Here is a 22,636-nt window from a genome sequence, read left to right on the forward strand (position 1 = left end):
GGAGAACCAGCAGTGCGGGGACGTAGAACCTGTGCTGGACTCCCCAGTTCCCATCAATCTGTGACCACTGGCTATGCTGGCTGAGACTGAAGGGCGCTGGAGTCCAGCAGCATCTGAAAGCCCGCAGGTTTCCTTCCGTTGGTTTAGAGTGTGAAAGACACCCCACCTTGAAGGAGCCTACCATGTGTGTTTCTGCATGCATCACTGTTCTGGGACAACTCCCAGCCTGGACGGGGTCCAGGCCCAGAACAGCATTTCATGCAGAGACGTGACAGGCAGTCTCCTCTGAGAACAGGGAATTGCGCTGAATCAGGAGTCTGGGAACGCTCCGTGAAACCTCATGTGAAAGTGAGCGAAAGCAGCTGGCAGATCCTGCTGAGGGTTGGCACTTTGGTCTCCCGGCAGCGTTTGACTGTTTTATTTGCTTGTGACGAAGGGCAAGAGGAAGCCTTGGTTGGGTACACAGATGCCCAGAGGGGTGAGCTACACCCTTCAGAGGGTGAATGATTCATAGGTAGCAAGAGTGGCTCTGGACATCGTCTCCAGGTCTGAGAAGAGCCAAATGTGCCTCTACTTTTATTTCAGGGAGAAGGAAATACCAGCCAGAATCGTAGTGGCAAAAAAATGGAAAACTTATAAAATAGCAGAATTATTAGAATGGAGAACCAAATTTCTTGAATTCGCGGAGATGGCAAAATTAACAGCATCGATCAGAGGCTACTCTAATCAAAAAATTAATAAAGAGTGGGAATACATGAAAAAAGTCGGTGCTGGAGCTTGAAAATTAATATGCAGAAGTTTAAAAGGCACAAGGAGATAGGATAATAATATATTAAGGATGGAATAACAAATAAAGTGAATAACGCAACAATAACAAAAATAATAGTAGGCGAAGAATATCGCACACGGGTGGAGGGAAGTACTGGGCTGTGGGGGAGGGAGGTGAGGGGATTAATTGAAACTGTTAAAGATTGGTATAGGATTTAAGAGATTTAAATTTTCATAAAGATTCTATAAGGAAAGCAGAAAGCAGAAAGCAGCAAGAAATATCAAGTAAAGGTATCGGAGAGGAGATCAGTGTAAATGAAAACATGAGACTTATGGTTTTGTTACATATGATTTTATTTTGGAGTTGTCTGTTTATTTTGGAGTTGTTTGTTGTGAAGAATGTATATTATGTGAATAAAATAATAAAGGACGAATAACAAAAAGAAAGAAAGGAAAGGAAATACCGCTTCTGAATGAACAGTACCACGGTCCCCTTTTGCATGTGGTCATCCTGCTCAGGGTGATGTTGGTTTGAGGCTCCTGTTATATCCCTTTTACCTCCTCTTTCCTCTTCGTAGGATTGTTTGATGAAGGAGTCCGTGATCCGTCCAGAGAACAATCAGGTGATCAACCTCACCACCCAGTATGCCTGGTCTGGATGCCAGGTAAGCGTCTCTGGGACTTGAAAGGGGCTGTAGGGTTCTGCTCACCATTTACCCCATACCCAAAAACTCGGGATGCTGGTCATAGTAAGATCAGACAAACAGACAGTCAAACAGATTTGGGAGGTGCTAAATTAGATACAAGGGACGCGGGTGGCGCTGTGGGTTAAACCACAGAGCCTAGGACTTGCCGATCAGAAGGTCGGCGGTTCGAATCCCCGCGACGGGGTGAGCTCCCGTTGCTCAGTCCCTGCTCCTGCCAACCTAGCAGTTCGAAAGCACGTCAAAGTGCAAGTAGATAAATAGGTACCGCTCCGGTGGGAAGGTAAACGGCGTTTCCATGTGCTTCTCGCCAGAAGCAGCTTAGTCATGCTGGCCACATGACCCAGAAGCTGTACGCCGGCTCCCTCGGTCAATAAAGAAAGATGAGCGCCGCAACCCCAGAGTCAGCCACGATTGGACCTAATGGTCATGGGCCCCTTTACCTTTACTTTAAATTAGATACAGGATGTTCTGGAGCAAAAAGGCATGTGAATGCTATTTGCACTTTCCAGAAACAACCGAAGACATTTTTTGTTCCAACAAGCTCTCCAAGCTGGATGCATAGATCTTTGCCATGAGAGAAAACATGGGTGTTTTAAATGTTACCTGCTGTTACTTTCTGTGATGTGTGCGACTGCTTTTTAGCTGATTTTCTTGAATTTTGTATATTGCGTGGAAGGTGTAAATGAGAATCATAGAATTGTAGAGTTGGAAGGGACTACGAGAACAATGCAGGAATCTTTCGCCCAATGTGGGGCTTGAACCCCCAGCCCTGAGATTAAGAGTCCGATGCTGTACTGACTGAGCCTATCATGAAACAAGCAGGCCAGCTCTCTTTTTCAGCATTCCTTCTGACACAAAAGAAGACACGTGCAGTGAGAGGAACAGGTTCTGACTGGGCGTCCAGCAAAAATGGGGCCTTTGTCCTCTATTTTCTCTTGTCTCTCAGTGTGGAGAAAGACAGAGAAAGCATGATGGCGGTGTGTGTGTGTGTGTGTGTGCGTGTGCGCACGCATGCATCTAGGGCCATTCTAAAACATTCTAAAACAAACCATTCTAAAACAAAACAAACCGAGTGCCCAGGGAATCCTGATTTATGCACCAAGGAAAGTTTGATTCAGCAACCTAAACGACTTATGCAATTGGAGCAAATTTGCATGTATCATCTTACTCAGCACATTTTTTTCTGCAGTACGATTTGAATTATTGAATTTCTCTGTTTTGACCAGTTGTGGGACAGACAAAGACACTGATACCTCTTCTCCAGTTATAGAATATCTTATTTAGACATCTCTGACCTTTGAATTTTATTTCATTCTTTTAAAAAATACATTTTTATTTCTTTTTGCATATATTTCCCAAACAGAACGTATCATCTCATCTTGTACATCATTTGGGTATTTTAGCCTAAGACTTCCATCAACCACGCCTAATGATTTTCAAACCTCCTCTTTTAATCTTACATTTATTGCCCTATTACTTTTAATAGTCAACAACTTATAATCCCTTCTCATAAGTCTTTTCTGTAATATTTCATACAGTTCTCCTTACAAAACTTCTTGTCCTACAAGCGTAGTAAGTTGGGCCTTTGAAATTTCAGCCAGTGTTGCCCATATGCAGTTAAACCTGTCTGTGCAGCTGCAGGCTCTTTTTACTCTAACAAGGGCTACGATTCTGGTTTCTTTCTCCGCTAAGATGCTTCCCCCCCCCTTCCACAAAATTCATAGCAAACTCACGTACACGGGCAGGGCTTGGGGACCCACAAACTATGGCCGATATTGTTCCACGTAGAATGTGGAGCTCACATTTGCTTCCTGAGCAGGTCTTCGGTTCAGCTACATCAGGGCTGGGGAATTTTCAGGGCTGCATGCCAGAGGCAGGCAGAGTTGGAGGCAAAATTAGGCTGAGCATCAAATGCAAATGTAACCTTTGTACAGTAGGATAGTTTTTACATGCACTCGAACACCCCTCTTTATCCTCCATCCCGACAAGCAACAGGCATGATCAGAATTCAAGGACATATTCCAGTCAGGCAAAGACCCTTGGGGAAAACAGGGACAGTGAGAGGTTTGTGTGTCTTGAGGAGAAATTCAAGGGCCTAAGCTATAGACTCCTGTGATATTCCTATAGCAAAAACATCTCCTAATGGTCCGGGGGTAATTGAAAAGGAGAATCTCCTCCTTCAGTTTTACCTGATTGCCATATCACAAATCTTCTTGTCTGCCCTGTAACCCGAAGGAACATCTCCACCTCTGTCATTTAGCCTGGACATTGAGATCCAGCTCCGAGGGCCTTCTGGTGGTTCCCTCACTGTGAGAAGTGAGGTGACAGGGAACCAGGCAGAGGGCCTTCTTGGTAGTGGTGCCCTCCCTGTGGAACGCCCTCCCATCAGATGTCAAACAGATGTCACCTTCAATGGGGCTACCTTTGAAGGTGACCCAGAAACTGCAATTAATCTAGAATGCTTCAGCTAGACTGGTGACTGGGAGTGGCCGGCGGGACCACATAACACCAGTCCTGAGAGATCTGCATTGGCTCCCAATACGTTTCCGAGCACAATTCAAAGTGTTGGTGCTGACCTTTAAAGCCCTAAACGGCCTTGGCCCAGTATACCTGAAGGAGCGTCTCCACCCCCATTGTTCAGCCTGGACACTGAGATCCAGCGCCGAGGGCCTTCTGGTGGTTCCCTCATTGTGAGAAATGAGGTTACAGGGAACCAGGCAGAGGGCCTTCTCAGTAGTGGCACCTGCCCTGTGGAACGCCCTCCCTTCAGATGTCAAGGAAATAAGCAGCTATCCTATTTTTAAAAGACATCTGAAGGCAGCTCTGTTTAGGGAAGTTTTTAATATTTAAGGCTGTATTGTTTTTAGCACTCAATTGGGAGCCGCCCAGAGTGGCTGGGGAAGCTCAGCCAGATGGGCTGGGTATAAATAATAAATTATTATTATAAACAGATAAACAACTATTTGACTTTTAGGGGTGGAAATGTCTGAAGGCAGCCCCGTACTGGGAAGTTTTTAATGTTTAATATTTTATTATGTTTTTATATATGCTGGAAGCTGCCCAGAGCGGCTGGGGCAATTCAGCCAGATAGGCAGGGTACAAATCATAAAATTATTTGTGTTATTATTCTTTCCAGTTGGTGACAGAAAATTCGGTGCGGTACTTGAGCTGCGCCAGTGGCAGGAGTTTCCGCTCAGTTCGTGAGCGCTGGTGGTATGTGGCCCTCAGCAAGTGTGGGGTGAGTCTCGTGAAGCCTGCTCACTCGGGTTTGTGGCTCTGTCTTAGTTTCCTAAGATCAGAATGACTTTTGACTGCTCTCTCACAGGGCGATGGGCTGGAACTGGAGTATGAGATGATCCTCACCAACGGCAAATCGCTTTGGACGCGGCACTTCTCGGCTGACGAGTTCGGTGAGCTCCCTGCTAGTTCACGTCAGGTTTGCGAAGTTCAGATTCTAGGAATCTGAATTCCTATAGCACGTTTGCCGAGGCTTGACAGAGAGAGAGTGTGTCAGAGTGGTTAGACTACTGGGCTAGGAACTTAGAGATCAGAGTTTGGTTTTGCACGCAGGTATGATCGCCGAAGAATTGATGCTTTTGAATTATGGTGCTGGAGGAGACTCTTGAGAGTCCCATGGACTGCAAGAAGACCAAACCTCTCCATTCTGAAGGAAATCAGCCCTGAGTGCTCACTGGAAGGACAGATCATGAAGCTGAGGCTCCAATACTTTGGCCACCTCATGAGAAGAGAAGACTCCCTGGAAAAGACCCTGATGTTGGGAAAGATGGAGGGCACAAGGAGAAGGGGGACGGCAGAGGACGAGATGGTTGGACAGTGTTCTGGAAGCTACCAGCATGAGTTTGACCAAACTGCGGGAGGCAGTGGAAGACAGGAGTGCCTGGCGTGCTCTGGTCCATGGGGTCACAGAGAGTCGGATATGACTAAACGACTAAACAACAACAACAACAACAACAACAACAACAACAACATGAAACAGCATTAGCTTGCGCCTTTCGGGCATCTCTCAGCCTAAGCTACCTGATGTTGAGCAGGTGACAACAGCCATCAGGCACTCAGGCAGGCAATTCTAGTTCCTCAGCAGCAGCAGCAGCCCTCACACAACAGCGATAACCTTGAAGCTCCAGACTGGAGTGGTACAAGGCAATTTCTTTCATCTCACAAATTCCTTTGATCCGCAAACTTGCCAAGGAACTGATAAGGTTCATTACTGAGTCATCTGCAGTTCAACAGATCACTCTTCTTCCCAGGCTGAGAGGGAAAAGGGTGAAAACAGGTTATTTATTGGGACAGAGTGATTTTTGCAGCTGTTGTTAAAGTTGCAAAACAACAAAGCCAGGGACGGAGTGGTGGAGAAATTTATGAAACAACAATAGGATATCAGCTCCGCCCAAGGCATGATGGAGAACGGCAGCAACCGGGAAAAGATAGATAAGAAGAAGAAGAAGAGTTTGGATTTGATACCCCGCTTTATCACTACCCGAAGGAGTCTCAAAGCGGCTAACATTCTCCTTTCCCTCCCCCACCCCCACAACAAACACTCTATGAGGTGAGTGGGGCTGAGAGACTTCAGAGAAGTGTGACTAGCCCAAGGTCACCCAGCAGCTGCATGTGGAGGAGCAGGGAATCGAACCCGGTTCACCAGATTATGAGTCCACCGCTCTTAACCACTACACCACACTGGCTCTCATATAACGTTTTACAAGGACAGAATAATTGCCACACACAGGAAGAACAAGGGTATAGTCTGAGTGCCTCACTTGTAGTTCTGTAAATCATTTAATGCGTCAACACGAATGGAAGTTATTAATATTGCAGTTGTTGTATAAGGGATTATTGTTTTGACCGGAATGCAATTGAAATGAATAAGATTTTGGAACGCAGAAATAAGGAAAATCATCAAACAATCAAATCTAGCACGCGGGGGGGGGGGGAGGGCACCTAAATTATATAATTTGGTATTTGAATGATTGGTATTAGTAATTGTATTATAATTTGGTACTGTTATAATGAAGCTATTATTGGATTGTAATTGAAAATTAATAAAAATTATTATAAAAAAATAAGGCAATTCCCATGTCCACTGCTGAATCTGCTGTCTCCTTTCTTCTCAGGCATCCTGGAGACAGACATAACTTTCCTGCTTATCTTCATCCTAATCCTCATCATCTCCTGCTACTTTGGCTGTGAGTACCAAAGAGTCCCAGTCCGGATCCTGTTTCTCATGCAGTGTGACTTATTTTGGGAGTCCCCAGTGCCCAGGCAGGGTCGCGGGTGGCGCTGTGGGTTAAACCACAGAGCCTAGGACTTGCCGATCAGGAGGTCGGCGGTTCGAATCCCCGCGATGGGGTGAGCTCCCATTGCTCGTTCCCTGCTCCTGCCAACTTAGCAGTTTGAAAGCACGTCAAAGTGCAAGTAGATAAATAGGTACCACTCTGGCGGGAAGGTAAACGGTGTTTCCGTGGGCAGCTCTGGTTCGTCAGAAGCGGCTTAGTCATGCTGGCCACATGACCCGGAAGCTGTACGCCGGCTCCCTTGGCCAATAAAGCGAGATGAGCGCCACAACCCCAGAGTCGGTCACGACTGGACCTAATGGTCAGGGGTCCCTTTACCTTTATCTTTACAGTGCCCAGGCAAACGGGGCATCGCTCTGTAGAGAGGCAGGGGGGAGTAGCTCCTGCAATCGGTGTTGTGACGGAAAGGCTTGACAGCGAGGAGGGGGAGCTGCGGGGTCAGGTGTCTCCAGAGAATGATGGGACGGCGGGCCTTCGCAGGAATATGTGCTGTGGCAGGTTCCCAATAGTACCTACCCCTGGCTCCGGAAGAAGAATTTCTAAGAGAAACCCAATCTCCAATGTGTCTTGGGCAATGAAGTGAGGGAGAGAGGCCTCGTTGCTGTGTTCCGGTGGGCAGAGAAAAGCCAACGCTACTTTTGCCAACGGCCCCCTGCTCTCTGTGTCTCTCTGTCTCCGTGACCTTCTCTGTCTCTTCGTTCCCTCCTAGATCTTTTGAAGGGACGGCAACTTCTCCACACCACTTACAAGATGTTCATGACGGCGGCTGGGGTGGAGGGTGAGTCCTAGGCAGGGAGGGCACATTCTGGGGAGGAAAGCAACCCACCAAGTTGCTGACACCAGTGTCTGGGCTGTGTTTCTGTTTTCACTTGCTTATTGATTTGGCATTTATTATAGCCCACCCTTTATTGTGTAGTTCCAAAGGTGGTTTAATATACATAGGGTGCGTTCCAGTTAAACTGTGTACTGTCTCCTGCCCCCAAAGGCTTAGGGTTGTGCATTCAGGTTCGGAGTTCACTGAAATGCTTTTGGCAGGGAAAAGGGGTGTCGGAAGGGATGGAAGGAGGGGCCAAAAGATGGGGATTGGGATTAGATGGCTGATACAGTTGGAGGGGATGCGGGTGGCGCTGTGGGTTAAACCACAGAGCCTAGAACTTGCAGATCAGAAGGTCGGCGGTTCAAATCCCCGCTACAGGGTGAGCTCCTGTTGCTTGGTCCCTGCTCCTGCCAACCTAGCAGTTCAAAGCATGTCAAAGTACAAGTAGATAAATAGGTACCACTCTGGCGGGAAGGTAAACTGCCTTTCCGTGTGCTGCTCTGGTTTGCCATAAGTGGCTTAGTCATGCTGGCCACATGACCCGGAAACTGTACGCGGCTCCCTCGGCCAATAAAGTGAGATGAGCGCCGCAACCTCAGAGTCGTCCGCGACTGGACCTAATGGTCAGGAGTCCCTTGACCCTTTACCTTTACAGTTGGAGGACAAAGAACAGTTGCCAGGGATCAGGAAAGAGATCCTGCATGGGCAACTGACCCCTCCATCCTCTTTCTGCCTTTGCAATTGCACAACACTTGCCACCTGCTGCATTCCCCTCCCTCCCTTTTTCTTCTCCTCAGTGCTCAGCCTGATGTTCTTCTGCATATATTGGGGCCAGTATGCGAGCGACGGCATTGGAAACGGCAGCCTCAAGATCTTGGGTAGGTATGAAGGGGGAATACAGAGTGAGCAGGGCCACATAAAAGTTGCCATCTTGGGCGTTGCTTATCAATTACAGTCCTGCAGCTGTTCAGAAGGGAAACAATGAATGTTGTTGGCCATTCCGTATCGTTCTTTCTAGCATGTATCCTAGTGTGTGTCCCTTGCCCCTTCCTCGCTGATCCATTATTTAAAGGCCATATAAAAATCCTGGGCCATTTGGACCGTTTTGATTCTCATATTCCAGAAGAACCCTGTTAATGGCCTGGGCTTAACTCCATTTCTCCTTTTCTCTCTTTCTCCTCCCTCCCTCCCTCTAGCCAAGCTCCTTTTCTCTGTCAGTTTCCTGATCTTCCTCCTGATGCTTATCCTGCTGGGGAAAGGATTCACTGTCACCAGGTACCAGCATGACTAAAGGGGGACAGACCTTCCAATGAGTCAGGGTGGGATGGGGCTGTATTGCCTAGTGGCGAATAATTGGTGGGAGGGTGTGGGGATCCATAAAGGCTGTGATTGACGGGTGAGTTGCTTCACTTGCAAACACGGATAACTGAGACTCGGTGCCATGTCTTCCAAAAAATGAAAAGCAACTTTGTGAGAGGGTCGTTTGGTGTGGAGAAGCATCCTGCAGGCAAGATGCTTCTAGTCATAGAATTGTAGAATTAGAAGACCATGAAGGTCCAATGCAGGTATCTTTAGCCACACATGGGACTCGAACCCATGACTCCAAGAGCAAGAGTCTTATGCTCTGCCAACTGAGCTATCCCAGTTCCTATTTGTTCTCAGATCCCAAATTCAGATGCAGTTCAATCACACATTGGCAAACTCCGGGTTTGAAACCTCCGGGTATAGGGTGGTATATAAATTCAATCAACCAACCGACAGACAGACAGACAGACAGACAGACAGACAGACAGACAGACAGGAAGACAAACTCTGGTTGCAAAGTTATAGTGGATTAGGAGGTCTTGCGTTACAAACCCACTTCCCCAAACTACTGGTGGCAGCTGATGGAAAAGTGCACAAGGATAACACTTCTCTGACACAACATTGCCTAACCTCCCAGCAAGCAAACCAGAGGCCCCATTCATTTCATACATTTAAGGTGTCATAATACCACTTTAAGCTAAGAATTCTGGGACCTGTAGTTGGTTAAGGGTGCTGGGCGTTGTTAGGAGACTCCTGTTCTCTTCCTGGAGCTACAGTTCCCAGAGTTCCCGGAGAAGAGGGATTGATGGTTAAATCTCTCTGAGAATTGTAGCCTTGCAAGGGGGACGGAGGGTCTCCCAGAAATCCTCAGCACCCTTAACAAACTACAGCTCCCAGAATTCTTTGGAGGGAGGATGGCTGTTAAAAGTGGTATCAGGGTGCTTTAAATGTACGATAAATAGCTGGTGTCATCTAATCTCTCTGCAAACAAATCAGGATGAAAGCTCAGTTAAACAGCTTGTCTGCAAGTGCCCCAAAACATTAAAAACAAAATTAAATAGACTGCACCACAGAGACAGCCGCTAGATTTCTGCAGGCTACACATGCCCCCTACTGGTAAAGCCCTTGAAATGACAAGCTAAGTTCTGTGTACACACCTCCTGTACGCTCTGCGTTCAAAGTACTCCTGCTGCCGGTCAGGGAAGTGATGTACACACCATGTTAGCAGCAGTGCACAAAGCACATGTATCTTGTCTCATACTTTATTGAGTCTCTCAAGTCCAAGGGTGCCTTGTCCCCGATAAGGTCAGAAATGGGGAATGCTTCTGTTTGTGCCCATGTCGTGATGTGATGTTCAAAGGGAAGGCAATAGAGGTTGCAATGGGACACAGAGGAAGAGAAGCAAACTGTTTCGATGTGCCTTGCCCATTTAGAGCCCAATGGGTATTTTGAGGCGCAGAGAGGGCAGGACAGGCAGGCCTAAAACAGTCCAGACCTGTGACACAAATTAGCATCTGGACAAATTGTGATGCTGGTCGGAGAATCATTGGCATTGCACTTGGCTTATAAGTGACATGGGTTTGTTGACTGGGGGAAGAAAGAGGAATGTTGGAAAACTGAGCAGTCAAAACATTTGCAGTTGAAACTTTAGGAATGAGAAGAGTACATTTAGTGCGGATAACATTTACAGGGGAGATTAACAACAACAACAACAACAACAACAACTTATTATTTATAACAACAACAACAACAACAACAACAACAACAACTTATTATTTATACCCCATCCATCTGACTGGGTTTTCCCAGCCACTCTGGGCGGCTTCTAACAAAAGTTTAAAAGTACATTAGAACATCAGTCATTAAACACTTCCCTAAACAGGGCTGCCTTCAGGTGTCTTCTAAACGTCAGGTAGTTGTTTATTTCTTTAACATCTGATGGGAGGGCGTTCCACAGGGTGGGTGCCATTACTGAGAAGGCCCTCTGCCTGGTTCCCTATAACTTCACTTCTCGCAGGGAGGGAACCGCCAGAAGGCCCTCGGAGCTGGACCTCAGTGTCTGGGCTGAACAATGGGGGTGGAGACGCTCCTTCAGGTATACTGGACCGAGGCCGTTTAGGGCTTTAAAGGTCAGCACCAACACTTTGAATTGTGCTCGGAAACATACTGGGAGCCAATGTAGGTCTTTCAAGATCGGTGTTATGTGATCTCGGTGGTTGCTCCCAGTCACCAGTCTAGCTGCTGCATTCTGGATTAGTTGTAGTCTCTGCATCACCTTCAAAGGTAGCCCCACATAGAGATTGTTGCAGTGGTCCAAGTGGGAGATAACTAGAGCATGCACCACTCTGGTGAGACTGTCCGTGGGCAGGTAGGGTCTCAGCCTGCGTACCAGATGGATAAAGGGTATTGGGAGATTTGGGGTGTGGGGCAGTCATTCCTTCTTCCCCCAAATCCTGGCTCATGGCTCCCTGTTTTGCAGGGGTCGGATCAGCCACACCGGCTCTATCAAGCTTTCTGTGTACATGACGCTCTACACTATCACTCATGTCGTGCTCTTCATCTACGAGGCTGAGGTGAGTGTCTGTTTACTCTTGTAGCAGCTTAGATGGAGCCAGTGTGGTGTAGTGGTTAAGAGTGGTGGACTCGTAATCTGGTGAACCGGGTTCATTTCTCCGCTCCTCCACCTGCAGCTGCTGGGTGACCTTGGGCTAGTCACACTTCTCTGAAGTCTCAAGTGCAATATTAATAGCTTCCATTCGTGTTGACGCATTAAATGATTTACAGAACTACAAGTGAGGCACTCAGACTATACCCTTGTTCTTCCTGTGTGTGGCAATTATTCTGTCCTTGTAAAACATTATATGAGAGCTAGTGTGGTGTAGTGGTTAAGAGCGGTAGTCTCGTAATCTGGTGAACCGGGTTCGCATCTCTGCTCCTCCACATGCAGCTGCTGGGTGACCTTGGGCTAGTCACACTTCTCTGAAATCTCTCAGCCCCACTCACCTCACAGAGTGTTTGTTGTGGGGGAGGAAGGGAAAGGAGAATGTTAGCCGCTTTGAGACTCCTTCGGGTAGTGATAAAGCGGGATATCAAATCCAAACTCTTCTTCTTATCTATTTGAGAACCTCGCTAATCTAGGCCACATCTACACCATGTATTTAAAGCGCTATGATGCCACTTTAAACAGTCATGGCTTCTTCCCCCAAAGGATCCTGGGTGCTGTAGTTTGTTAAACGTGCTGCCCCAATTCCCCTCATGGAGCTATAGTTCCCAGAGTGGTTTAACAGTCAATCCCTCTCCACAGGGACCTCTGGGAATTAGTTGAATACATCCCTCCTGTTACGATATCGTCAGAGGTGTCCACATCCAAACACCTTCCCAAAATAGGTCGCAGGTGTGATGAGAATGGCGAGAAGAGTAGGGCTCGGCGATATCTGGTTTTCAGCATCAAGATCTATCCCCAGCTAAACATCATGATATACCGATATATGACAATGTCTGAACTAAGGGTGGAGCTACGTTAGAGGCATTGGCTGGCTTCATGGTTTTTCCTGCATCATGATTTTTGCATTGTGGACATACACACACACACACACACAGAGAGAGAGAGAGAGAGAGAGAGAGAGAGAGAGATTAGCAATACAGTGGTACCTCTGGTTGAGAACCGGATCCATTCCAGAGGCCCATTCGCAACATGAAAAGCCCGCAACCTGAAGCGCCGTATCTGCGCAGGTGCGCGGTGTGATTTGGCACTTGTGCGCATCCGCAAAGCGCGATTTAGCGCTATTGCACATGCAGCGAAACCCGGAAGTAACCCTTTCCAGTACTTCTGGGTCGCCGCGGGACACAACCTGAAAAAACGTAACATGAAGCAAACGTAACATGAGGTATGACTATATCACTATATTGGCAGGTCAAAAATTACGAAACCGATACCACAATACGGACTTCAAACCGGTTTTGGATGATGTATTGATATCTCACCCAGGCCTAGAGAAGAGGGCGTTGCAAGCCTCCGTGTGCTTAGAGGCGTGTGGTTCACGTCCCCAGCTGTGAATTTTGTTGCAGCTTGTGCAACTCTAGCAATCGCATCTCCCAACCACTCAACCACTTCCTTCCTTTTCGGCCCCAGTTCTTTGATCAAGCACAGGTGCTGTACACTTACGAGTCGCCGGCTGGATACGGCCTGATCGCCTTGCAGTTTGTGGCTTACATCTGGTTCTGCTATGCCATTCTGATCACTCTCAAGCAGTTCCCGGAGAAACAGCCCTTCTATGTGCCATTTTTCGCCGCTTACACCCTCTGGTGAGTGGATGTAGAGGATGTTAAGGAGGAAGGAATCTAACTTGGGTGGGGGGGCTGGACCTCCTTTTCAACCCGAGGGCCACTTCCCCTTTTGGACAGCGTTCCAGGGGCCACCTGCTATTGGTGGTTGGGGTCAGAGGCAAAAGAGGGAGGAGCAATGGATGGAAATTTTACATTTCTACATTTGGCTGGTTGCTAAATACACTCACAACACCCATCTCTTATCTTGTGCCCAGACAAACAAGAGGCATTATTGGAGTTCATGGGAACATTCTAGCCAAGCAAAGACACTCAGGGAAGGGACAGTGAGGGGTGTGGCCAGGGAAGAGTTCAGAGGGCCGCATAAAGAGGCCTTGAGGGCCAGATTCAACCCCTGGGTTTGAAGTTCCCCACCCCGGTCTAAGGGAATGTAACTGATACCCCGAATGTTCCCTCACTCTCAGCTGGCCAAAGTCAGGACAGATGTTTGCCCCTCGTCCAATGAGTGGGCCGGCCATGCTACATAGGTGAGATTTGAAGAAGGAAGACAAGGGGGTATGCTGGGCACAATGCAAATGTCTGGCACAACAGAGGCCGCTTTTCCAAGGGGTAAGGAAAGTTCTGCAGAAGCTACAGTTAAACAGAGTATTGTTGGAGGCAGTGGGGAGAAAATGTGTGGGGAGCACATCCTGAGCAGCCCTCTTTGTCTCTCGCAGGTTCTTTGCTGTCCCAGTCACTGCGCTTATTGCCAACTTTGGCATCCCCAAGTGGGCGCGGGAGAAGATAGTCAACGGGATCCAGTTGGGCATCCACCTTTATGCCCATGCCGTATTTCTGGTAAGAAACTGCCAGCAGCCTAGAGGATTCCCCCATTATCCTGGCAGTCGCTAAACTCTTGGGGCCAAATGACGCATTAAGACACCATTGACCGGGTCTCCTGACTTCTTACTTTGATATACTGAAATGCAATCTGGGGGTGAGGGGAAGATAGAGATGACCTTTGAATCTGATCCTGTTCTGTGAGCCCTTTTTTCCAATTGAAGCCACCCCCTGCAAGCTGATTTGCTGCCTGCAGATGGAAAAATACAGGGACCCACCCCTCATACATTTTTCTCCAGGGTTGGGTGCAAGGAAAGATCACACTTGCAGGCCTCTTGACGTGCATTGATGGGTTCTGTTTTTTTGTGTTTGTTTTAGGTTCAGAAACCAGTTGTAACTCCCTTGCATAACATGCACTCACGATATCTACTAGTACAGCCTTTGTCAGGTTGGTGCCCTCCGTACCTTTTGGACTACAACTCCCATCACTCCCAGCCAATATGGCCAACCGCCAGGGATGATGGGAGCTGGAGTCTAACAACCTCTGGAGCGTGCCCACGGGTTCCCCACCCCTGCTCTGATACCATCAGCAGTCAATTCTGCCTTCTGTTATAGAATGCTTCCATTTAGGGGTCAATTCTTGATGGAGCCTCTTTCATAGACCAGTTTTTTGGAGGTGTCCTCCTACATTAAGTGTGGGTGGAGATGGAGCTGAGTATCCCTGCTGAACTCTACCTCTCAGCTACTCATAATGTATCTACAAGTGTGAGGATTTGCTTCTCTCTCTCTTTTTTAAAAGGGAGCAATGCTAGAGAAATTAAGAGAGGAAGCAGACGTGTTTTGCCTAGAGCAGGCATGTCCAACTCCTATGAGACTGTGATCTACTCCCAGTATAAAAAATCTGGAAGTGATCAACCCATTGTCATTGGAGGGAGGAGGAGCGTGCATGGGGTGGGTGGATTGCCCAGAGTTCTTCAGTTTTTATTTGTTAACTTTCGGTAAACCTTATTTAATCCCACGATAGATAAGGGTCTCACAATCTACCAGGATCAGCTGGGGATCTACCAGTAGATCACAATCTACTGGTTGGACATTAAGGGGCTAGAGGAAATGCAGGCAGCTGAGCTTGCGGGTCCATCCAGGCCTCGGTCCTCCACTCTCGTTGCTTCCTCAGATCATGACCCGGCCCTCGGCAGCCAATAAGAACTTCCCGTACCACGTGCGGACATCGCAGATCGGGATTGTGGAGGAGGTGGCGTCCGGGGCCAAGTTCCCGCACCACGTCTACGGCAACGTGACGTTCATCAGCGACTCGGTGCCCAACTTCACAGAACTCTTTTCCATCCCACAGAGTACCGGGAGCAGCTCAAGCAATGTGAGTGCTCAGGAGGTTCCCTGCTTCCTAACCTTCCCTTGGTCTCCCCGGTTTTCCCTTCCAGCACTTCTGCTAATGTCCTCCACGGAATCTCTGGAAGAGGATGCATCTCTCCTCTGGATGGCAGCTGGATTCTGGAGGCAGAGGTCACTCAATCTCTGTAGAAATCCCCCACTCTTTTGGGAGGTGCAGGCTCTGCTTCCCTGGGTTCTGCACATTGCTCTTATATCCCACACTGGTTTTTTTCTCTTTAAGGAGCTCAGAGAAAGTGCATGGATTTCCCCTTCCTCTTTGAATCCCCACAACCACCCATCTGGTGAGGGGCTCCAGGAAGGTTCTCCTGCTGTTTTCTCCTCTACAGGCCCCTGCCCAGCTGGGGCACCAGGCCTCGGGCAAAGAAGCCTGTCTTACTGCACAGGAAATCCCAAGCTTGCACCTTCCCTGTTGCCTCTGCTTCAAAGCATTTTGCCCCCAGTTACAGCACCCAAATTTCCCATCAGATGATGGTCCTAAAATCCTGCCCACCCTACTTCACAGCCTTAAACTACCCGGCCTCCGGACTTCCTCCATGCACCTGGTTTACAAAGGCTTCCAGCTGACAGATCAGGCAGATCAGGTTTACTCCCTTCCTCTTGCACTAGGCTAGGTCTGTGCTACTCATGAACCGCCATGCTGAGTGCAGCTCCCCAGCTGTGCATTGTGGCTGGCCAAGAACTTGCCCATCCTGATTCTTTTCCCCCATTTTATTTGCTGTACTAGAGAAGTGGCGAAAAAACAGGAGGCTTCTAAATCTCACCGTGGGCTGCTTTATGTGGCTTGGGTGCATTTCTGAGTTGCTGTACAGTTAAGGAAGGGAGAGGAATTGGATTCTTTTTGCACGTAAAGGTGAATTTATCGAATTCTCACTCTCAGGCCACAATACACAAACATAAATGCAGCCATGCTTCGAAATCCACACGTCTGCTAATTCTGCAGTGCTGTTCTCCGGCCAAGTAGTGTGTCTAAAAATGTAGTGTGGAGGGGAAATACAAGAAGACATTATATTAGGGGAAATTGCTTTGCCAAAAATATGTATATTGGAAGAAATTCAAACTAATATGCGGATGAATTTTCAGGAGTACTTTTTAATTTTTATATATAAATAGGCAAACTGATGTAGAAATGATGAGAGCTGAACTTCAGATGAGAAAGCAGAGAAATCAGAATTGACTTGTTTGCCAGTCCCTTTGCATGTGCCTGCGCTAAGTCTTGTAAACCCTGAATCCCTCCTTGCCCTTGTGATTCAGTTGCTTCTGGTTTGTTTGGGGTCCTTTATTTCTGTTGTCCACCCCTGTCCGCTCTCACATGGCTCTCCTTCTGCCTTTTCCCATCCAGCCCCGCAAACAGGTGGAGGAGACGTCATCCGCCGACCATAACCTGACCCCCAGCTGCGTGGTCACCACCTCGGAGCTCAGCGGTGCCCCTGTGCTGTTGAAACCGTCCCTGGGGGGCGAGAGCCAGCCACCCCCCTATCAGCTCCATGCGCCCCAACTCCACCAGCACAATGGCTACACTGAGTATTTTAGCATGCACACGACGGGTGCCCGGCCCGTCTAGGCTTCTCCTTGACTGTCCTGATCCTTTGTGGCTTCCTACGCTTCCTTTCTCAACATTTTTCGGGGGGGGCTGCCTCAACCCCCAACCCCGGTTTCTCCTCTGGGCCCCCTCCTCCTCGCTCCATCTTCTGCCATCTTCTATTCCAATTTGTGTCCTACCATATCAGAGGGCTATTTTATCCTGTTGTCTCCCTGGAATGCCAGAGTTTAGTGAGAGTACGGGGACACTGGATGCTTGGCATGGGGTAGAATTGGGGTTCCCCCACTCCCCCCTTCTTCCTGCCCCCCCACCTCGGTACGACAGAGGGCGTGACTCCCCTCCTCACCTAATTAATTGCCTAAAAGACATCTATCTGTACGATACATCCCTGTCCTTCCTCAAGCTATGGTTGTACGCTGCCTGCCACTGGGAGAAGCCAGGAACTGGATTAACATGACCAGCGCGTGATTTTCTTCCACCCCTCTTTCAGTCAGAGTGACAGGCCAATCGTTGGCTGCCTTCTCCCCTGTAGACAGTTTGACCCCAAAGGGAGGTCACCATAGCCTTCTCACAGCCGCCATTGTGGTTGAACGACTCTCCTGCCTGGATGCAGATGGGAGGGACTTCAGACATCCCGGCTCAGGCTGGCCTTGTAACAATGTTCTCCTGTATTATTGCTCCTTTCCGATGCTACCCTTTTCCTGCTACTGTACAGTGGTAGCAGGCATCCCCCTTTTCCCGTTTCCTTGACACCCCGCCCCCGGGTGGCGGCGTTTGCCCTCCTCCCCTTCCCCGTGACGGTGCTGTGGGTTCTGCTCCCTGATGACGGTGAATTTCTGAAATCCACCAGAGTGGGCTTTTTTTTGCCAAAATAAAGAGGATTCTTGTGTTTTTATCTCACTGTGAAGGCATGTGGCTCTTTGGGGGGAAACAGATGGCCATGAAAGGAGGAAGAGGAAACTGGGCATGGAAAACTTTAATCATCGCCGTGTATACAAAAAGGCTGATGGTCACATTAAGCTCTTTGCTCTCTCAGGGCACATCTGCAGTACTGCCAGTCCCAAACATGTTTTTTTGAAGTGACACGGCTTCTGAAGAAGGAACCCTAGGAACTCGAGCTCTTTGAAAGGACTAGGGAATACAGGTCATGTTGCTTTAAAGTAGGTTGGAATTTGTGGCTTAGATGTGCTGTTTAGACTGCATCTACAGCACTTTTTTCATCGTGGGGCTGCTAACTTTGGAACTAGGTTGTGGACACAAACTGTACCTTTAAAGTACACCTGATGCACCTTTTCCCCCTTGAAGTATCATGGGCACTGTAGTCTGTTAAGGATTGCTAAAAACTGTAACTCCTTGAGAAGTAAACTACAGTGCCCAAAATTTGTTGAGGGAAAGAAGGTGCTTCGAAGGTGCTTTAAAGATAGAGCACATTCACAACATATCCCTTGTAGCTGATCCTTCAACAAGAACAGATTCTGTTTATCTCCGTGCTGTGAAAGGCTTCTGCAGATCAAGCTGCTTTTAAAGGTGCATGAGCAGCCAAACTATTTTTTTCCTGGTCGGCTGGCATCTGTATATGATCCATAGCTATGCCTAGTGGGGGACAGGGATAGGATATATTTAACTCTTTTCTTCAGGGTTCCCTCAAAATTCAACACAACAATCTTTCTCTTTCTTTCTTTGGTGATCACTCGTAGTCGAATAAGATTGTCTCCCATAAACACGGTTTTAACTGAGTCCGTAAGTGACTGTGGAAGCCAATTCTGGAACCACACATCCTTCCACAGTAACCTTCCACTGATGGCCAGTTCCACATTTGCTTATTTTTCTCTGCCCTTGGTTGCAACAAGTCCGTGATTGTATGAAGGTTCCTCCACACCCTGTATTTGTGGCTGGGCAAACATTGCCATCCCAAAGTGGCTTGACCACCATCTAATCTCCATGGTGTAAGCTTCATCCTTCTACTTCATTATGAGCAAAATCTAACACAGGCTAGAGGGGCAAGTTAAGAGACCCACCAAGCTGAACACATCCTGCCAACGACTAGTGATGGTTCTATCAGAAGCACTTGTCTGTGAAACCTCCTCCTCTTTGGAGTGACTTTCCAGGCCGACAAAACACAGGGAGTGGGGTGTCAATCACTTGGGTGGCAGCCACTGTGTGTGACTGGTGCCCTTCATTCATCTTGGTGAGTCACAATGGCGCGGATCTCTGTTGAGTGAAACGGGAACTGACTTGTCTGTTTTGACTGTCGGACCCATCTTCTTCAGAAAATGCAATGGCGCCCAACGCTTTCTCTGCACGGTGCTGAGTCATTCCGCTTCTCCCGGCTACAGCGGAGTTTCTTCAGCAGTCGTGTGCCTGTGTGTAAGGATTTATCAGCACTGCAGTAAAACTCTCGTACACAGCTTCTTCTATTCTACGAAGCTTTAAACAATAAATCAGCCATGAGAGAGCAACGACATGTTGCCTCTTCTTTGCAGCCAAAATGGAAAGTAAAAGTAAGTTCACATTGGGTGTGGAAGATGCAGAAGAAGCCAGATTCCTGCAGGTAGCACACGTAGTTTCCATCATTCTTGTTGAAAATGCATTGAAGCATCCAGGTCTAGAACAAACTCCTTCAAACTTCAACAAGACCCGTAGTTCTGCACTGCTTGCAACTGAACCGCATCTTGAACAGGAGGCAGTTACCACTGCTATCGGCAAATCTGTTGTGGGGGGAAATCCCCTGGGAGCTGGTTTGCAACAATAAATAGAAATGTATCTGTTGAGACTTGGGCACAAATAGCTCCCCTTCTCAAGTTGAGCTGCTTTTTATTGCATCTGTTCGATTCGTTATCCACACTTGGATTCTCGCAACTTTTGTCAAGCACTGTGCTTGTGGGTTGAATGTTGCAGGGAGCTCTGCAGTGATTGCATCAAGGTAAGGTATGGTCCTCTTAGTGGTACAGCTCATGTTTTGCTTGTAGAAGGTCAGGTCCTAGGTTCAATTTCCCACATCTTCACCTAGAAGGATCTTGAGTAGTTGAGCTGGAAATGGCTCAACTACTATCTGGATATTTGAAAGGTTTCTTCCAGTAACAATTCTGTGACAGGCTGACCAGTGTTCTGACTTGGTGTAAGTCAGATTTGTGTGTTCTTTCATGGTTGGGTGGGATGGGGGTGAAAAGCATTGGGAGGGTTGAGTAGCAGAGAGTTTGGTTGTTAAATCCCTGCAGTTTATATTGACTTGGATAGCAGAAGAATAGTTTTAATGTTGTGGTAGCCAACGTCTGAAGAGTACTACATTTGTAATGAGTGCACTCCACATGACTAGCAGTAAATTCTAGAGTCATCCACCCACCCACCCCCGTAGACAAAGGATGGCGAATGGAAACATGTTTTAAAAATATTATTAGTATATAAATAGAGAAAACAGTCATTCCTAGGAGAAGGCATTCTGCAACAGATGTTCCAGTAATGGACAATGGATTCTCACCTTTTTACCTTTCAGAGTTACTCTGTTCCATATATGTGCCAAGCCCATCAGCTTGTCCCTTGCATTAATCAACCATACAGTTTTTCTCGTGATGGATGGAGACACCTGTTCGAAATAAAGGGTTGTTGTTTCCTCTATTTCCAAAAATAAGTATCCCGATTCCTGAATTCCTGGAGGGCATTCAGAAGCATAACAACCCACAAGCCTGTTAATATCAGTCTATTTCATCCAGCCATTAATAAATAGCAATACAGTGACCAATAACTAACAATACATTTGTGGATCAACGGTCTAGCGCAGGAGTGCATTGCTGAACTACAACTCCCACCATCTCTGGCTATTGGCCATGCTTGCTGGGGCTGTTGGGAGTTGTAGCTCAGCAACATCCAGAGGACCAAAGGTTCCCTTCTCATGGTTTAGCACCGTACACACACACACACACACTCAGTTGGGCATTCAATCTGGAAGTGAACATGGATCACAAAAAAATAATTTTGCACATGTTCATCTTTGCATTGGTCATGCGGGATGCACAATCTCTGAGGAGAGAGAGAGGCATTCTTGGTAAGCTGCTTCCAACTGAAGGATTAGCAGATATTGTGTCCCCCTGCCCAACAGCTGTTTGGTAGGGTGGGTGGGTGTGTTGCTCCATCCCTTCTGCATAGGCTTCGGGAGGAGCCTCCTCACCGCCTTCGCAGAAGTCTGTGCGTCTGCCACTGTCTTCGCGGCCTCTGATCCCCTTGGGACATGCACAGGCAACCTTCCCCCTACAGTATGGCCAAACTTGGCCCTCCAGCTGTTTTGGGACTACAACTCCCATCATCCCTAGCTAACCGGACCGGTGGTCAGGGATGATGGGAATTGTAGTCCCAAAACAGCTGGAGGGCCAAGTTTGGCCATGCCTTTGTTAACGGAGAAATCCGAGGGCTCCCTTGGACAAAAAGCAAAGACACCAACCAGGACAATTAGAGCAAAACAGCAGCCAGTAGGCTTGGTCTTTATTGAGACTGTCGCAACAGGACTCCAACTCACCACAGGATGAAGCAAGATGGAAGCCCTGAACAAAAGAAGACCCTAACTTTTATTAGCTACTAATCCTGCATGCTACACCCCTAAGACTACATCATTGGCACATCACAAAGAGGAGGGGTTCAGGGAGGAGTTGTGGTGGTAACCTGAGTGTCTTGTCACCTGTCCGGTTCCTCCTTCCCCCCTCCCCATGATTACATTCCTGAGTCAAAACAAAAAAAAAAATTTCCTTCCAGTAGCACCTTAAAGACCAACTAAGTTAGTTCTTGGTATGAGCTTTCGTGTGCATGCACACTTCTTCAGATACACTGAAACAGAAGTTGCCAGATCCTTCAGTGTATCTGAAGAAGTGTGCGTGCACACGGAAGCTCATACCAAGAACTAACTTAGTTGGTCTTTAAGGTGCTACTGGAAGGAAAAATTTTTTTTTGTTTTTTTTTTGTTTTTGTTTTGTTTTGTTTTGTTTTGACTATGGCAGACCAACACGGCTACCTATCTGTAACTACATTCCTGAGGACAAAGAGGAGTTCACTGTTTCCTGCCCCCAGAGGGAAGGGCTGGTCACTGTCCTTTGGTTCAGTCCACTTCCATATGCAGGTCCTTTGTGAGTGTAATGATTTTCTGTCTAGGACCATCAAGGTTGGCATGCTAACTGGGTAGGGCTCCCTGCGGACGTGTTGGCTGCCTTGTGTCAAGTCTTCCCCCTTTGATAGTCCTTCCTTCATGGTGTAAAATAAAAGTGGAACGGTACAGATCCGATGTACGGGTGATTTTCTATGAATTTATAACAGATGCTGTGTGTGAGTGTGTCGAGTTTGTACAAACTGAATGATTGGGGAAGGGGTTTCCTGCAACACCTTGCGCCTACGCTGTCCACGCGCAAAATTATGAGCTTCACAAGCCTTTGCGGGTGCGGGTGAAAAACCTACAAAATCCACCCCCCCACACACCCAAATTCAGGAGAACGGCACTCTGCACATGCTCCCCACCCCAAATTCAGGAGAACGGCACTCTGCACATGCTTGGTGCTGCTGCTCTCGGAAGACAGGGCTGTCTGAATCTAACAACAGCAGCAATCCCAACTCGCTATTTTCATTGTAAACGGTTTTTTTTTCATTATTAAAAACAACTATTATAAAAATAACAATTATTAATCACTACACATAA

The 22,636-nt window shown here is 47.6% G+C and overlaps 1 protein-coding gene across 1 annotated transcript in view; it reads left to right on the forward strand.

Annotated features, from left to right (window-relative positions):
• Positions 1 to 17,857, forward strand: part of TMEM145 (transmembrane protein 145) — a 35,627-nt gene extending 17,770 nt beyond the window's left edge. The window contains exons 4-15 of the mRNA XM_083627397.1: positions 1,347 to 1,433; positions 4,612 to 4,713; positions 4,801 to 4,885; positions 6,608 to 6,679; positions 7,497 to 7,565; positions 8,402 to 8,482; positions 8,801 to 8,879; positions 11,389 to 11,482; positions 13,042 to 13,214; positions 13,910 to 14,030; positions 15,187 to 15,387; positions 16,762 to 17,857. Coding sequence (XP_083483523.1) covers positions 1,347 to 1,433; positions 4,612 to 4,713; positions 4,801 to 4,885; positions 6,608 to 6,679; positions 7,497 to 7,565; positions 8,402 to 8,482; positions 8,801 to 8,879; positions 11,389 to 11,482; positions 13,042 to 13,214; positions 13,910 to 14,030; positions 15,187 to 15,387; positions 16,762 to 16,983 — 1,386 coding nt within the window. The 3' untranslated portion in view covers positions 16,984 to 17,857. The remainder of the gene's footprint in view (positions 1 to 1,346; positions 1,434 to 4,611; positions 4,714 to 4,800; positions 4,886 to 6,607; positions 6,680 to 7,496; positions 7,566 to 8,401; positions 8,483 to 8,800; positions 8,880 to 11,388; positions 11,483 to 13,041; positions 13,215 to 13,909; positions 14,031 to 15,186; positions 15,388 to 16,761) is intronic.
• The last annotated feature ends 4,779 nt before the right edge of the window (positions 17,858 to 22,636 follow it).

This window comes from Podarcis filfolensis (genome assembly GCF_964270895.1).
Source record: "Podarcis filfolensis genome assembly, chromosome: 8".
Classification (NCBI taxonomy): Eukaryota; Metazoa; Chordata; class Lepidosauria; order Squamata; family Lacertidae; genus Podarcis; species Podarcis filfolensis.